Raw genomic sequence first — 18,320 nt, 5'->3', positions numbered from 1 at the left:
AGTGAACATATATTTATTTATTCTTTTAATCATTATGTTTTTTACATTTCAAGATGACACAGGGAAGGCACTGCCTCCCCTGCCTTCCCCGACCTCACGTCACTGATTTTAATTATATATATATAATTAAAGGTTCACAAGGTGTGTTAGGTCAGTGTGGTGGATGGAAGTACTTGAGTTGTTGGAAGCTAGCTGTGACTGTTCTGGGAAATTCTATGACCTTCATTCAGCCGTGTAATTTAGGGGAGCTTTGAGTGGCTTGATCATAGCTGACTATATACCATTCTTATATAAAATTTTAAGGGCTCATTGGGGCTGGACGAAAAAGTAGTGAGTCCTGCTACAAAGGACCTAATCGAAAGCAACGGTTTCAACAACAGAAGTTCTGACAACATGGATGACAGTCTGACCAGTCTGCACTGGTTGCAAGAGTTCTCTATCCTTAGTGACAGTGGAAGGCAACAAGTTTCTACTAGCCAACATCAGAGCAAACTCTTTGAGCAGCAGCTGGGTGGAGAAGCTCCTGCATCTCCTCTAGCAGGCGACCTTGCTTCCATAGGCATGCCACTGACCCCTGGAAAGCCCATAGCAACAGCAGTTCCTGCCCTGTGCACTCTGCCCAGCTTGGTTGCACATGGACACTGCCCAGATGAGGTTGACTACAAGACAAACCCTCACATCAAGCCACCATACTCATATGCCACCTTAATTTGCATGGCTATGCAGGCAAGCAAGAAAAGCAAAATCACACTCTCCTGTATCTATAAATGGATCACTGACAACTTCTGCTACTTCCGCCATGCTGACCCCACCTGGCAGGTAAGTTAGGCTGTTCTCCTAGAGTTAATTATAGTGACCACTTTGTTTCCAATTTTAGTTGCCTCCTCAAAAAGCTAAATGGGGCACGTGTATCCACAAACTTGACAGAACTAAATTTGAGCATACTACTATACTATACTACAGTGAGCAAGAAAGAGCAATTATAATAACATCCATATCAGACCCTTTGGATAGAAACAAACCTCTGCTAAGCACAATGACTGTCTTTCATATGAATTGAGGTCCCATACAAATAAAATCACACTGAAGAAAAGCATATTTGTTGTGTAGCCTGATTCTATATAAAAGGAAAGAAATTCAGTCAGTTTAGTCATCAGATGTACTAATTAAATTTGGGAGTTTCTTGAGAAATAATAATAATAAAAAAAAAAAACACTTGTTGGTGAATGATTAATTAACCCTCTAGCTTTCTGAAGATTAGCCAGACATTTCCTCAGTTTTTAGCCACTCTAACCCAAAACATTAAGATATAATATTTAACTAAGATCAAAGTGTCACTGCTTCATTCAAGTATAACTTCTTTGTGGTAGTTTTTCAGACTATGATGGTGTTAATTAAAATAGAGAATGAGCAGAGAACTTCCCAACAGTGTACGTTCTGCTTTGCTAACTATAATTAAGGAATAGCATGAATTTCACAAAGTGATTAATGAAAGTTGCTAGTGTGGTTTTGTCTTCTCTCCAAATAAATTATTTCAGAATTCCATCCGTCACAATCTCTCACTGAATAAATGCTTCATAAAAGTTCCAAGGCAGAAGGATGAGCCTGGAAAGGGTGGCTTCTGGAAGATTGATCCGGAATATGCTGAACGTCTCCTGACTGGGGCTTATAAGAAGCAAAGGATGCCTCCAGTACAGATTAACCCAGCTCTTAAAAATCAACTTGGAATGATCTCACCGCCAGTTATGCCTACGCCAACAGATGTAACAGGTTTTCTCCATGTTGGTCCTGAGTCACAGCAGCTCTTAGAAGAATTTGAGGAAGTCACTGGACTTGACAAGAACTGGGACCCTCACCTAGCAGAAACCACTTTATCTGATTGCTCGAGCGCAGTAAAAGCCAGCAAAAGAAAACAGCCATATGGCCACCGGGCTGGAAGTGCCAAAGCTCTGTGCCGCTCAAGCTCCCCACTGCTGGCCATGGAGGAACCAAAGGTTCTGGAATCTCTTATGGGTAATTTTGACTGGGATGCTCTGCTAAATTCAGCCCTAAATGAGGATTTGAGTTTGAATGAGTGTGATCCTGTGAGCCCAATACCACAAGATCAGAACCTCATGGTACATGGCATTCATGTTAATACCCTGGAGGCCTCTGTCAATACTACAGAAAGTAACATGCTAATAGAAACACAAAAGGACCATGATGTAGACCTTGACAAAGAGACATTCTTAGCCACAGAATTTTTACAGAGTCCTTGGACAGAAGAAGAAGCGGGGAACCATCCTGATTTTCTTTCTATGTCTACTGTTAACATCAATCAACTCTTTGATCTGGGAGGCTCACTCAGTGATGATATTGACAGTAAAATTGAATCTCTTCTCTGAATAGTTCATCAGTATCTCTTGAGACTAGGGATGTCACAATACCAAAAATCTAGTACTCAGTACCGATACCACCAAAAGTACACGATACTCTATAACAAGGTGTGGTATATAAAAAAATAAATAATAATTAAAAACTCTCCTGGAGGACATACTCCTCTGGCTGATACTGGGAGGGAGGGAGGGAGGGAGACAGACAGAGAGAGAGAGAGAGAGCAAGAGAGAGAGAGATTGAGATTTTACTTATCAAACACTGTCTGACAATGACTAACAACAAGTGCTAAGGTACACTCCTAAACAATGAGTGGAGGTGCACTCCTAAACACACGCACGCATGCACACAGACGCGCGCACAAACAACGCACACACCCACACCTTAGACTCTGAATGCAAGAATTAGTTTAAATTCACTGATATGGTGGCAGGACAGAAAGATTTAAAAAGCATTAACATGTGAATAATTATTAGTGACATTAGGCTATATTTAGCTGACAGGACACGGGCTGAATGGCCATGCATGGTGGCCCATTAGGAGGTAGTTTATAACATTGCAATGTGTTAGCGTCGTTAACAAATAACAGGCTATCGCAAACATTACATGGAGCATAACGTTAGCTGGTTTCACGGCAACAATGCCAGCTGCCTCAAACAAACATAATATAGGATCGTCTTTCAGGTGCTTCGCCAAATTTCAGGTGTTTCCTCGTTTTGTTTGAAATGAACGGTAGCATCGGTTGCACACCGGAAACTGATACTAGCTTTCCTCTCTTCTCCTCTCAAAGAGTCAGGGCGGAGCTAAACTTGTTAAATTAAGTTAATCTGTAGTTTTTCCCGTGTGCTTGTAGGCGTTCTTCTTCTTCACCACTTGTGGACTGACTAAAACACTTGCGTGTATTTTCTACCACCATCAGGTCAGGAAGAATTGCAACCCCGGTACCTCCATTAGACTCGGTTCCAATGATAGTGCAGAAAAACAAGTACCGTCACGTTTTAAGAATGTTGGTACCGACCTGGTACTGAAGTATTGGTTCTCATGACATCCATATTTAAGACAGATAATGTCTAACCAATACCCTTGAAATATTATGAGTGGAGAGAGCTGTTTTATACCAAAGAGTACAAACTTTGGTTCCATAGCATTTCCATTTAAATTTTTTTTATTTTTATCAATTGCATTTTTTATGTTTGTTTGTTTGTTTATTGGCAAGTGATTTATCTAAAAGCCACTGATCAAAAATTGCCACAACAGTGGGTTCTTCTAAAAGAACAAAAAATCTAATTCTTCATGACTGGACTGTGAAAACAGAACTGGACAACAATGAAATTACAGACAGAAACTGTGCATAAATGAATGGCAAAAATTTAATCTTAACAGTGTGGATGTTCATTTTAACTAACTGCAATTACAATTAAGCAATAAATACTTATTTCTAGCATCTATAAATTACAAGAAGTTATAAAGGTAATCATGTATTGCAATTGAGGTACCTGCTTGGAAGGAACAAAATAAAATATGCAAATAAACATATACCACAATGATAATACTGGACTCCTAGCTATGCCTAGCTATGAGGTTGCATATACTGAAACTTATAAAATTTTACATAAACAATATGTATTAGAATAACACCCTAAAATGTGATTAAGATAGTTTAATTACTTTATAATGTTTAAGTGCCAGATCCAGCTGGTTATAATTAAACTTTTTTTTTTTTTTTACATCTTAAAAAGTCATTTAATTAAAAAAAAAAAAAGTTTCATTAATGATTATGTTTGAGTTGTCTTTGAGCTGTATAATTTGAGTGTTATAAAAGCATGCTAATCAATAATTTTAACTGGTAAATCTATTTAATCTTTTTATATTAGCTTATACCTTCAGATATAGTATAACATTATTACATTTATACATATTATTACATATTATTAAATCTCTACAATACAGTACATTACACAGCAATGAGTTGGTCAAATGTTATTTCCTGAGTACTTTTTAATTCTTTATTTTTTTTTAAAACATGCAACTCAGCTACATATGCTTATACCTAAAATGTTTAATGTGCCAAGTCTAATAACTGGCAAAAAATAGTATGAGGTGTTACTTTGCTTCACAAATATGCCTTTTGGGTTAGAATGAAATTTTAATGAAATATTGTTATTCTCCTTCATTGTATTATAATTAAATAACAAGAGAACTTGACACTCTTAGTGAGAATAATTATATGGGCTTTTGTTTCAGTCAGTGTCATTTTGAATGTGCATCTTTCTGCTGGCTTAGAGTATGATGTGTGTGTGTGTGTTGTGTGCTCAGACAAATTCTCACATTCCCTATAGTTCCAGGCCTTAATCCTATTAGTGGAGCCATGGCGGGACTGATGGAGATGAGTATTCCACTCCCTCATATATCATTGGCTGAACAGTGCATTGGCTACTTCCACAACTACCACCATGACTTCATTAGTGAGTGATCATTATTAGCTTAATGGATCTATTTATGCATTCAATACCATTTCTGTAAACCCGGATAACACAACTTTGTATCAGAACTAGTATCAAGGAGTGTTTTCAGGATAGATATTCCACTGTTGTCACCACAACTCCAATGTTGTTCCTGAAGCAAAAAATGGAGAGCACAGAGCAGCCACTGGTTCAGGAATCATCTCCAAGCTCAATTTACTCCCTTTTTCCAGAAAGAAGGGCTGAAAGGGTGGAAAACTGGACAAGAGAGAGGTAGAATTTTTTTTTTTTTTCAGCACAGGTCTGTCTGCTGGGTAACTGTGGGTGCCATTGTCAAGAGGACCGGATGCAAAATGGGAGAGGGCCCATAACAGTTGCTGCAAAACAGACAGAGAAAGGGCTTGGTGTTATCCAAGATTTATCACAGTGATTGTGCAAAGTTTTTAAATGGCACTTATCTAGCTGATGTGATTTACTAAAACATCAAGGAGTGTGCATGAGTGAATTCATAGGACACAGGACAAACTTTGAATTGCTTCTCCATTTCTAAATGGTATGATGGCACTGAAAATGAATTATTTGCATATCTGCAGTCTTCTGACTGAAAGTATATGCTCCATAAAAAACTTAAAGATGAAGTTTAATGCCCTTGTTGATATAACTAGGCTCTTCTTTGTCAAGTATAGCATTTTGTTTCCATTTACTAAACTGTAAAAAATAAATAAATAAATAAATAAATAAATAATAATAATAAAAAATAGGTATACTATACTGCATACAAAATGCTACTTTGTAGAGATGAGTAAAGAAATGGGGCATTTAGCCTACCTGAACTCAAATTTGTAGGAGCGGAGCACTCGGATTACAGAGTGTGTTCTCACTGTGCCCTCTAAAAGGATTCTTCACAGTGGTTTTTCAAATTGTTACCAATTGTCACTTTTGTTGCCAATAAGCAAAAATAGCCAAATATATTTAAGTAAAGCTCAATATCCTCACCTTACAGATGCATCTGAAAAGTAGATGTCAAACAAGAGCAGTTAATCATTGTATGCAGAGTTGCTGGTGGTGGGTTTATGGTGTGTGTATTCTCTGAGCCAGTGCCTCTTTGTGAGTGAGATACTAGTGTCAGGGTAATCTGACATCCATCACCAAGTTAGTGGGCAATACACACAGTGAGCAATTGCAGAGAGAACAATGCCTAGTGAAACTGTGGGAGGCCTCTTATTCGTTACACAAAGCTGTGACTCTCTTTTGTAGGTGTTTGGGAAGCAGAGGGGGATGAGATGGCAAAAGATTGCCATGACAAAACTGTTTACCACCTTAGCCAGTTAAGAGGGATCATCATGGCCTGGAGTGACAAGCTGTCATTTTATATCATTCTATTATTTCTATTATATTTTTTATTGTAGTAAATGTGTTCTGTAATCTACAAGTGAGGATATAATGCTGCCTGTGGTTTCAGGCAGAACAGGGCTACTTGTATCAGGTACCTAAAATGTGTTTTGGAGAAGCAGGTGGTACCACCTGTGAGCAAGTAGCACCTGTAAGCACCTCGTTTTCATGATCAGAGCACACCTATCACGTCATCAGTAACTGCTACAATGGACAAGGACCAGTTATTTTAAAAAGAGAGAATATAAATGTTGATATGATCATATTTTCCTTAGGTCAAGAAAAATGGTACAATTATAAGGCATCTGTGGACAGGTACAGCAGGCCTGAATGATTACACACACAGTGATGCTTGAAATTTGTGAACCCTTTAGAATTTAAAATTTTTCTGCAAAAAAATGACCTAAAACTTATTTAGATTTTCACAAAAGTCCTAAAAGTAAATAAAAAGAACCCAATTGATCAAATGAGAGAAAAGTATTATACTTTGACATTTACTTATTGAGGAAACTGATCCAATATTACGTATCTGTGAGTGGCAAAAGTATGTGAACCTTTGCCCCCTTGTGCAGTAATAACTGCAACTAAACATTTCCCGTAACTGTTGATCAGCCCTGCAATTTAGCTTGGAGGAATTTTAGCCCATTACTCAGTACAGAACAGTTTCAACTTTGGGATGTTGGTGGGTTTCCTCAAATGAACTGCTTGCTTCAGGTTCTTCCAAAACATTTCTATTGGATTAAGGTCAGGACTTTGACTTGGCCATCTCAGAACATTAACTTCATTCTTCTCTAACCATTCTTTGGTAGAACAACTTGTGTGATTAGGGTCATTGTCTTGCTGCATGACCCACTTTCTCTTGAGTTTCAGTTCATGGACAGACGTTTTTTGCCACTCAGACGGACAGAGTTTTGCCCATCACAGATTAGTTTCATCATTTTCATTGGGATCACAGATGTTATATTGGATAATTCAATAAATAAATGATGAAGTATAATATTTTTGTCTCGTTTGTTTAATTGGGTTCACTTTGTCTACTTTTAGGACTTATGTTAAAATTTGATGATCTGACAAACTTTCAAGCACCACTGTATGATGGCACTATTTTGGAGTGCAAGCAGTGCTCAGTCAGAGTTCTTTATCACATATGTTAGAACAGGAGCACACAACTGGAAAGATTGGAAAGAGGGTGAGAATTACATAGAGATAAAGAAAAAGAAACACAACAAGACCATGGCAGCCAGGTTCAAGCTTTGCCATGTGTAATCCTTTTGGCCATGTCTCTACTTTGAATGGGCAAGTCCAGACCTGCTTACCAATACTGGGTGGGAGGCAAGCCAAACCTCTTGCAGTATGTCACTAGGCCTCAGTAAAAAAAAAAAAAGTTTTTAAAACATATATAAAAGCTTCTTTCACTTTTTATCACTTTATTTAAAGGATGCCCTCCAGTAAACCAGCTCTTAGACTTCTGCTGAGTATAAAGGTTTAGTTTAATTTCTTTATTTCTGGGGTGACAACAACCCCACAAAAGGCCCAAACACTAGATCTAAAGTGGGACCCCCTCAAAGAGCAGCCCAGCCAGAGCTTTCTCTTCCTAATCCTAACACAGCGGTAGCCATTCTCAGGACTCTAACCCCAAGTACTGAGTCTGCATGTGCCTGGTCCTCCTGTTAAAGCACATGACTGGAAAAGACAGAGGATGAAGTGAAACAGAGACTTTTATGTGCCCCTTTTAGGCTTCTGTCTGTCTGTCTGCAGCTGGTGGTGAACAGCCTGGAAACTGTTTCAAGAGCATTATTATCCTGTGATCACCAGAGCAAAAAATCAGAGCTGAAAAAAATAGCAATTGAATATTCCATGGATCATAGGAGAAATTGTGACATTGCTCATACACTGCTCATACTGTCTAATCCTGAGAGTTTATATACATGTGTGCGTGTGCATTAGCATGCAGAGGAGTCACCTGACACCCACTGTGGTGAATGTGATCTGTGTTGGCATCTTAGTTATTATTATAGTTAATAGGTGAACTGGAGATTCATGAAACTTATTATGTATATCAGCCTAACATCACTCTTGTTCCTTCATATACAGCAAGAAGTAGAAGTGCCCAGTCTGTTCCTGTGGGGTGATCTTTAGCCTCATGCATGGGATCAGACAAACACTTATTAACTGAGAGGAATGCAAACAAGCCAGACCTTAAAGGCTAGACACAGTAGAAAGAGAGAAAGAAAGGAGGGGTATATACCCCCCATCACTACCTCAACTACATACAAACAGCAAAAGGACTCATTCAGTGAATATGCTAGAGCATTTTACAAAAATATCATTCTAATAAAGGTGGAATATTGTTACTTCACATTGAACAGTGTGTTGCCCTTACTCAACTGTATTGTTCACTTTACTCATTTTGTATTAGCAGATCTAAGAGCACAGATGAATTGTTGTAATGACGCACTCCATACTAGGCCAGAGTGTAATCATGTAGGTCCGTGTTCCAGTCCGTGTACGTTCCCAGCCGGCACACGACCAACCAACATTGAAATATGGTTGAAATAATGTCAGTTGTCGCTCCAACGCTGAAACAACGATTGATGCTAAATGGTTGCAGAAAGGTAAAAAAAATACTTATAAATCAAGGTTGAAATTTTCCCAATATCTGTATGTTGAATCAACATGTTTTCAACAACACAGAAGTTGTGTTTTAAATTATTATTTTAATATATTAAAAAAACTGATAATAATGAATAATAATAATTTTAAACACAACTTCTGTGTTGTGTTTTAAATTATTATTATTCATTATTATCAATTTTCAAGAACAGTTATCAACAACAGCAACAATACATTGTATGTGGGTTGTAAGAGCACATATACAATTACTTTAGATAAAGAAATCTCACATAAAAATATAAATATTATCGAGTCCATCTTACAATATAGACTTCCGAGCTGTATTGTCTGGAACTTTCCACGACCTGGAGGCGTAATCTCGCGAGAGCACACGAGATTGTAGCATTGTGACGTGTATGCACTTGCATGAAGCGCGGCAATCTGCGTAGTGCCAAAACGCACAATGAGATCAAGAAGACTATAACGAAAAAGCGGAGCAAAGATTACGCCATTTAACGCTTTTAGATTTAAAGGTAAATCAATATTTGTAACTAGGGATGGGAGAAACGAAGCTTTTCGAAACTATGAATCAACTGAACCAAATGCTTCGAAAAATGATTCAGTGTTTCGAAGCACTCCAAACACCAGACTTTGGCGCCACCTGCTGGTGAAAACCTTGTAAAAGCAACGAGAACTCAGTCCAAACATAATGACACCTTTTACAAAACAATTGCAAATGTTTTCATCAAAGTGTAATGTTTTAAACATAATTTACAGGTAAATAAGCACCATTAAATATTAGTGCTTCTATTATGTGTTTTTAGTTACAGCATTAATTGCTGTATTAATCAGCATTAATCAGGCCATTTATACACAATTAACGATCACTTCCTTTTTAATTATACACACATGGGTTTGTCATTAAAGCTGTCTATAAAAACTAGCAGTCGATGTGAAAGTGTTATCAGTCAGGAGAAGGAGGCAGTTGGAATAGTGGTTTAATACCTTAAACTTTCATTTAGTTCTGTTTTTGTCCAGATATGATTTGTGTCTCAATATGATATGAATCTCAACAAGATATATATACTTTTTTTTTTTTTTTTACACATTTTGTTTTAAACTATTTAGGCCTGTATGTAAAAGAGAAATGATGTGACTGTATGACAAGAATAAAGTCAGACAGAAATAAGGGTGTTTTGAGTGCAGGTGTTGCAACATGTTGAAGTCGGTTGCTGGTCACAAATCATACACCTCACAAGGTTGTTTTGGAGGTTTTCAAAATGGCCCCATACAATAGACCTTGGTCTTTTTACGTCTCCACTTGAAGTTGAAATGTTTATCAAAATGCAAAACTGTCCAAATTCTCTCTCGCCACAACATCTGTCCAGGGCGCCGCTAGGGTTTCTTGGCCCCCTGGCTAATTTGTACCCCGGCCCCATTCCTCACATTCCTCAACTTTATGCACCTGCTGTCTGTCATCTGGCTTTGCTAAAACATACAACTGTGTGTCATCAGCATAACAGTGGAAGCTAATTCCATGTTTACGAATAAATTTTCCCCGAGGTAGCATATACAAAGTTAAAAGCAGTGGGCCTAAAACAGAACCTCATGCAACACCACATTTAACCTCGCTATGCACGGAGAAATCACCATTTACATTTACGAACTGACAGCGATCGGTTAAATACATAACATAAAAACTTAAATCAGCTTATTTTTTGAAAAACTGTGTGACTACCTGTCTTACCCGTCTTGTCCTCTGCTCTTTTTCAGGTTTTTCTTTCCTCTTTTGGTATCCTGATTTTGTTTACATCATCTCTTGCCATCTGCCTAAGGCATTTAATGACTCACATCTGTGAAGTGCAGCCTTTCTGAATAATCCGCAAACATCTTTAGGGGACACACACATGCTCTTGGCACAGTCTGAGTGTCACAGATTCAGCCAGCATACCGTCAACACCAGGTCCTTCAGCTCCACCTACCCGTTCACAATCACCTGAATGCTAACCTACCACACCTGTAGCACCCTAATCAGGAACTATTCATAAGCACACCGCTATCATGCACCTGTTGTCTGGTCTCGTTCCACCTCATCAGCCATGGCACTGCGCTATCGAGCTGGTATCTGTAGCCACATTACCCAAAAGTAAAATTTACTGACTTTCGATCCTGGAAATGAAGGCCATGGAACAGTACATAGAGGAAGCACTTAAACAAGGATTCATTCAACCCTCCACATCCCTTGCCGCTTCAAGCTTCTTCTTCATGGCCAAAAAAGATCAAGGGCTAAACCCATGCATTGATTACAAGACTCTCAATGAGCAAAGCATTAAGCATCATTATTCTCTTCCCCTGGACCCAGCAGCCCTAGAGCAACTAAGGGACACTCACATCTTCTCAAATTTGGACCTACAAAGTGCATATAATCTCATCCCAATACAGAAGGGTGACGAGTGGTAAACCACATTAATCACACCATCCGGGTACTATGAGTCATGCCATATGGGCTAGCTAACTCACCTTCTGTATTACAAGGATTCATGAATGAGGTATTCCAAGACAGGATCGTTATCGTTTACATAGATGATATCCTTATCTACTCCCGAAACCTGACCAAACATCACTCAGGTCCTTCAATGTCTGAGAGATCACCAACTTTATCTGAAAATGGACAAGTGTGAGTTCCATCGCCCGGCCATCCACTTCCTGGGTTACATCATCCATGGACCAGGAGAAGTTACACGCTGACAACAACCTTCTTCAATCAAGGAACTTCAGTAATTTCTAGGATTCGCCAATTTCTATCATAATTTCAGTCAGATTGGCTCTCCCATAACATCTTTACTTCGCAATCGGCCCAAGTCTCTGTCCTGAACTCCCATCCTTACACACCCCAATACAGATCTGCCCATTGTCATGGAAGTGGACGCATCCCAACACGGGAATGGTCTTCTCTCAGAGGCAGGGGGATTCAGTTCAGCTCCATCCATGTACCTTTATCTCCCGTACACTGTCCCCGGTGGAGCAGAACTACGTCATTGACAACTGGGAACTCCTTGCCATCAAAATTGCCCTAGAGGAGTGGAGATATTGGCTGGAGGGAGCAACTCACCAGTTTCAAGTAATCACAGATCACAAAACTTGGAATATCTACAGAATGCACGTTGTCTTAATCCCCGCCAAGTGCGGTGGGCACTGTTCTTTACCTGCTTCAAGTTTAAAGTCACTTACTGTCCAGAGGATAAGAATAATAAGGCAGATGCACTTTCTTGTCTGAACTTGCCAGACGTACCTCGACTATTTCCTGAAACCATTCTCCCTCCAGCTGTCTTTGTTTGTCCGATTCAGTGGGCCCTGGACAAATAGATAACAACAGCTTCAAGAGAGGAACCCGCTCTGCCAGGAGGTCTAGAGGGTCACATGTATGGTCCATCTGCCCTTCACATTACCCTCATGGACTCAGTTCACTCGTCTCCGGGATCTGGGCACCCAGGAAACAAGCAAACCCTCTCACTCCTCCATGAACGCTATTGGTGGCAAGGTATGACCGAGGACGTCCGGTGTTTCGTTCAAGGATGCCCGATATGTGCCATCTCCAAGACCCTGAGACATCTCTCGGAAGGCAAGCTCCAACCATTACCAATCCTTCCACAGACCATGGTCTCACCTTGGGGTGGATTTTGTGACCGACCTACGTCCTTCTGACAATAACACATTTTCCAAGGCCTGTAGACTAATGCCATTCAAGAAACTACCCACTGCCATGGAGACCGCCGAAGCCATGTTTCAGCATGTATTCTGAACTTTGGGCTCCCCGAAGACATAGTGTCAGATCCTGGACCACAATTCACCCCACATATGTGGAAAGCCTTCTTCCAACTTCTCAGTGTGTCAGTCAGTTTATCTTCAGGCTATCAGTCTCAGACCAGTGGCCAAACAGAACACAAGAATCAGGAAATAGGACGTTATCAGCAGTCATACTGTCACAACCATCAACACTGCTGGAACTGTTTCCTACCATGGGCTGATTATGCGCAAAACTCCCTCCGCCAAACCACCACAGGACTCACGCCTTTTCAGTGCATCCTCAGCTATCTACCACCACTGTTTCCCTTGTCAGGTGAACCATTGGCAGTTCCAGCTGTTAACCACTGGTTTCAGGAAAGCGAGAGGGTATGGGGTTCGGCTCATGTCCATTTACAGTGAGCAGTCCAGGAAGACTGAAGAACCAGGCCGATGTCAGATGAGCTGATACACCCATTTACCATCCGGGCCAAAAGGTCTAGCTCTCTACCCAAGACTCCGACTACCCTGTCCGACTACCCCTCCAACTACCCTGTCTGACTACTCTGTCATAAGCTAAGTCCCAAATTCATAGGCCCAATACAATACAAAATTTCACCTAACTTCCATGTGTCTCTACTCAACCAGGACTCTCTTCTCCCTTCTTCCACAGGACCTGGTTTTTACAGATTTACCTCCTCCTCCTGTTTTTAATTATGGTAGCATATACAATGTGTTTTTCCCTCATAAAAGCTAAGTACTTTAGAAATATGAATGTTAAAACAATGCAGATCTTTGGAAGATTGAATCGTAACAGGTGCTTTCCATAATTTATAGAGAAAGGTACCATAATCTCTTGTTCCAATGTGATCTTATTTAATAATATTCAAGGTTTACCACTGACTTACTTTGAGGTGTTTACTGTGTGTATGATAGGCTATAGCAGGGGTGTCCAATCCTATCCGGAAAGGGCCGGTGTGGGTGCAGGTTTTCATTCCAACCAAGAAGAAGCCATACCTAAGTTTATTGAAAGCCAAGATCAACTGATTAAAACAGGTGGAATCAGGTGTGGCTCCTGCTGGGTTGGAATGAAAACCTGCACCTACACCAGCCCCTTTTGGATAAGATTGGACACCCCTGGGCTATAGGGATCGTATTGCAACAAGGTGCATACGAACATCTGTGTTGGAAAAATAGGTAGGCTACAATAAATCAGATCCAGCAAGTATTGTCATATGTTGTTCTAAATGCGAACTAGGTTATAAGAAAAATAAGTTATTATATAATTAGATTGTTACAACCCGCTATCTTGGGACGGGAAGTTTTTTTGTGCTGTGACATTTTGTCTGCAGGTCCTAACTCCCTCCCAGACTTTCCAGCCTGCCCTAGCCTACCTTGCTCCCGCCTCCAGGATGACCTCACTGATTGGCGGCCAGTTTTAAAGAGGAAGACAGAGTGAGAATGGGTGGGATGTTGGAGGTGTTTGCTTGATTTGTGTTGCTTACCCTTGTGGTTAACGCTGTATTTTGACTGCTGTTGTGGTTCTGACTTTTTCCTGGTTTTCAACTTTGAGTTTGGTTATCCCTATATTGTTATTAAGTATTCTCTTCTCTTCACTGTGTGTGTGTGTGTGTGTGTGTGTGTTCACTTGGTTCACTGGCAGAAGGGGTGTGGCTGCCATTTCTTTTGGGAGAGGGTTCCTTTTGTCTCTGTTTCTTGCTTAGGTCGTTAGGGAAGAATATTTGTGTTTTCTTTTCTTTCCTTTTAGGTAAGCTAGCTACCTAATCATAGAATCCTTTTGTTTATTATTTTGGACTTGGTCCACCCTGAAGATACACTTGGTTGGTTATTTGTACAATTATATGTATATATTGTCTGTTACAATATACCACAACCTTTTTCACACAACCTTGTTTGTATTTTTATTCCCTTAGTTAAAGATCAATCAACTTGAATCCCGAGCTGGTTACTCTGTGCGGCCCAACCTAGACTGGGCCGTATCAGATTTGGGGGCTCATCCGGGATAGATTCTTTATTTATTTGTGTTTTGTGTGGTGAGTCAGGTTGTGTTGGTGTATTGTACCCTTTGTAGTATGGCTTTTGACTTGATTACGTTTACATTGTGTCCTTTGTTAGAGGACTTCGATAGGTCCTTTTTTCATGTGGCACTTCCCCGTATGGCTAGAAAAAAGGTAGTTAAAGCAGTGTTGTATGAGGCACTCGTGGCTCAACAAATCCTCCCTGAGCGCGAAGCACTTCCAGGCGTCGCCGCGCAGCCTACGCAACTTATGTAGCCTACCCAGTCTCTTCCGGTTACCAGCAGGGCGGAGGCTGTGACTGAGCCGAAGGATAAGGTTGTGGTAGATCGTGAGCAGCCTGAGGCCGGCGCAGTTGGCAAGATTAAACGGCAAGAGTACCAGACGCAGCTACTGCGAGGTCGGGAGCGGGAGCTGGACACTGAAGGGAGAAGGTTCGACCTGGCAGCTCAGCAGCGGAAGCCGGTGCCACTGCCACGGAACCTTAACTCCCTGAGAGCAACCTCCCCGTATCCCGTTGACGCAGAGCACTCCAGCCCGCACTGGATTCACTTTCACATTCACTGGATATTCATTTTCCCCTGCCCTTGTTCTATAGAGGTGGCAGTCTTACACAGATCTCAATATCACCAATATTTTTTAATAATATTTAATTATTATATACGGACATAAAACATTTACTCAAAAATGACATGTATAATAGCTGCATATTTACACCTGAGAATGTTCTGACTCATATCACAATTCCACCAACTGAGTTAAAAGGTTGACAGGCCCAGTTCGTGCAAGCTAAAGAAGGTGGGCAGACTGAAGCCGCCTCGTGTGTAGAACACACGGTTGCTTTCAGAAAATAAAAACATAGAAAAAACTGCAAATTTGTGGCATTATTTTGTGATGGGTTGGATCAGTCTACAGCCCTTCCTCAAACTTCTCAACACATAGCCCACCTCAGATTGCTTTTAACCAATACACAAATCGTTAAAAAAAAAAAAAGATTAATCTTGTCTTTGCCCAAGTTCTGATTGAGTGGGCAAGACAGACGTTTGGGTGGGTTCACACCACCCCTGCACATGCCTGGATCCGGCCTGGAATGTCGATGTTGTCCACGCATGAATTAAAATGTCTTTATTAACATACAGAGGTCATTTACAAATCACACATGAATGTTATGCTGGTGGCACGTTCTGATGACTTATTATTTCCCTGTCAAGATGTGTTACCATAATTTTTTATACATTTCACAATGTCCTACTATCTCTGACAGCTTCTTTTCTGCCCCACGAAGTATGCTACCCATGTTTTAACTGCAGATAGTGACACTTTTTGCATGTATATGTAGCACAACTATGTTTTTCATATTGGGCACATTCAAAATGTGCCCACCTATTGCACACACCACACTACACCTACAAAAAATATATAAATAAAAAGAGCATTAGATACATAAAACTCAACACTGAGGTAAAATATATGCACATTTTTATTAGGGATGCAATTGAACATGTTTTTTCACGTTTTTTCCATTTATTTTGCTATTTTTTTCACCATTGCATAAATTAAATAGTCAAAATGTGCTTTTTACTATTTTGTCTTGCTTTTCAAAGAAAAAAATCAATTACAAAAACTACAATTTCAAAATATTTAACACAACATTTTTTTTCCATTCCAGCAGGCATAGGTTACCAACAAGGCACAATATAACTTTAAATTAGTAAAATAAAAATATTTTGATGTGGTCATCTTTGATCCCCCCTTGAATAGCCTATGTTGGGCCTATAACTGACTGCTGAAAGAATGTAACACTCTGTATTCTACAACAAAAAAGTGCATTGACGAGTGCAAAAAATGGTTCTATTCGGTTATATACGGCTGATTATATTGGGGACATATACCGCTCGCGTCCCTGTACACCTCGCGGAATATTATAGTAGATATTGGATTCGTCTGCCTGTCCTTAAATAAATACATCTTTACCTGCTTCCGTACTCTACTCCCTTACATCTCGCGACGTGACAGCAACATGCTCCGGAACAGAAACAAAACAAACGCACCTGTCCACAGCTCGTGCATGCGCGCGCCCCCTCATCGAGGTCGTGACATTTGCGTCTCACTCTGGTTGCTAGGCTATTTGGTATCGTCATCAAACATGTCATTGTTCGGTCAAATTTATTCGGCCTTTTCACTTATTCGGCCGAACACCGAAAATGCTTTTTTTGCTATTTTCGGCTGAATAATTTCGGTTGCCGAACATTCGGTAAATCCCTAATTTTTATGTTATACTTTACCATTTCAATCATGCTCTGATCTTCATCTTTTTCAAGCAAGGACCATACCATGCAGTAATCATCTGCATTCCCTGGAAACAGTGGTTTTAGTTTGTAACTGTAGCAACTTCACTCTTTCTGTATAAGTAAATGAATCATGGTACTCTACAAAGGTTTCATTTGTGAGTCAGAACGTAAGTATTCACACACACACACACACACACACACACACACATAGAGATAGATGACAACTTAAAGCAAAAGACCTGAATACTTAACACTTACAGTTGAGGGGATGCAGTGGCTCTGTTATGCTGTGGGGGGAAATTAGCTGGAATGGTTTGGGTTCCACTTGTCCCCTTAGAGGTAAGCAGTAGGCGATTTGAGAGGGAATGACATCTCCTTTATTAGCAGAATGACGTCCTTGTTAACCTGCCTTATCCCCTCTCTATCCCCTAGTATAAATGTACTTATTTTTCAAACTCCTGTTCATCAAAAAATAATGTTCTTTACTTCCAATTGATCTCTCATTATTGAAGTGGCTTTGTAGTACATTACTCACACAGACTGCTAGTAAATTCCATCACCTTTGTGTCTGAGGTTACAGAATTTGCATGGTTTTTGAATGAAAAAATATTTTTAGATGGCACTGATTTCATTATGTATTTGATGCCACTGAGCTTTACACTGAAGTAATGCACAAGCTACTTCTAATTGTGCCATGTTTGCAACAGATGTCTGGACAGTACTGATGTCTCCCCTCTCAAGATAAAATGATAAAATTACATTTTAACAGGTAACAGTAATTTTAGTTACTTTTACAGTAAATGGCTATAAAATTTGTAGTGTTAGCAACATATTAACCTTTGTACAAAAATGTTTACCCTTAACACTAGAACACTACTGCTGCTGGAGTCATGCTGCTTGTTGTGCTGCATTGTGTGGACCATCCACTTTGCTCCCTGGTCATCACAACCTGTCATCTTCAAGAAATTCATAATTATTGTACAAAATAAAATAAAATTTTAAAAAAACAACAAAGAAAATAAACACAGTGACACAGCATCAGGCAAATTCTCTTAACATAAAAGGTATCAGACTTTGCTCTGTAAAATTGCAACGGTGTTTGACCAGAATTTGATCAAGTGATGCCTAGACTCTAGTTCCATGTTTACCCCAGTTGATCTTATTCAGTATAGACCGCGCTCCCTGTGTTTGTTGATTTGTTTGTTTGTTAATTAATAAAGACAGTGCTCCTACACCTACTTCCTGTGTATCCCTGTGTATCATTACAAAAGCCATCAAGATGGCATATAACAGTCAATATTAAATACACTTAGGTAGTTTGAAGTCCTTCTGCATATAACACTTGCCTTGATTTGAAGTAGTTCTAAATC

General features: G+C 39.8%; 1 protein-coding gene across 1 annotated transcript in view; it reads left to right on the top strand.

Moving 5' to 3' along the window:
• LOC108274674 (forkhead box protein J1-A-like) overlaps window positions 1-2,567 on the top strand; it is a 5,637-nt gene extending 3,070 nt beyond the window's left edge. Inside the window, exons 2-3 of the mRNA XM_017484908.2 lie at window positions 304-819; window positions 1,539-2,567. Coding sequence (XP_017340397.1) covers window positions 304-819; window positions 1,539-2,384 — 1,362 coding nt within the window. The 3' untranslated portion in view covers window positions 2,385-2,567. The remainder of the gene's footprint in view (window positions 1-303; window positions 820-1,538) is intronic.
• Window positions 2,568-18,320: the final 15,753 nt, after the last annotated feature.

Source organism: Ictalurus punctatus, chromosome 2 (assembly GCF_001660625.3).
Source record: "Ictalurus punctatus breed USDA103 chromosome 2, Coco_2.0, whole genome shotgun sequence".
Taxonomy (NCBI): Eukaryota; Metazoa; Chordata; class Actinopteri; order Siluriformes; family Ictaluridae; genus Ictalurus; species Ictalurus punctatus.
Note: the sequence above shows the minus strand (reverse complement) of the source record. Positions and strands in the feature narration are given on the sequence as shown.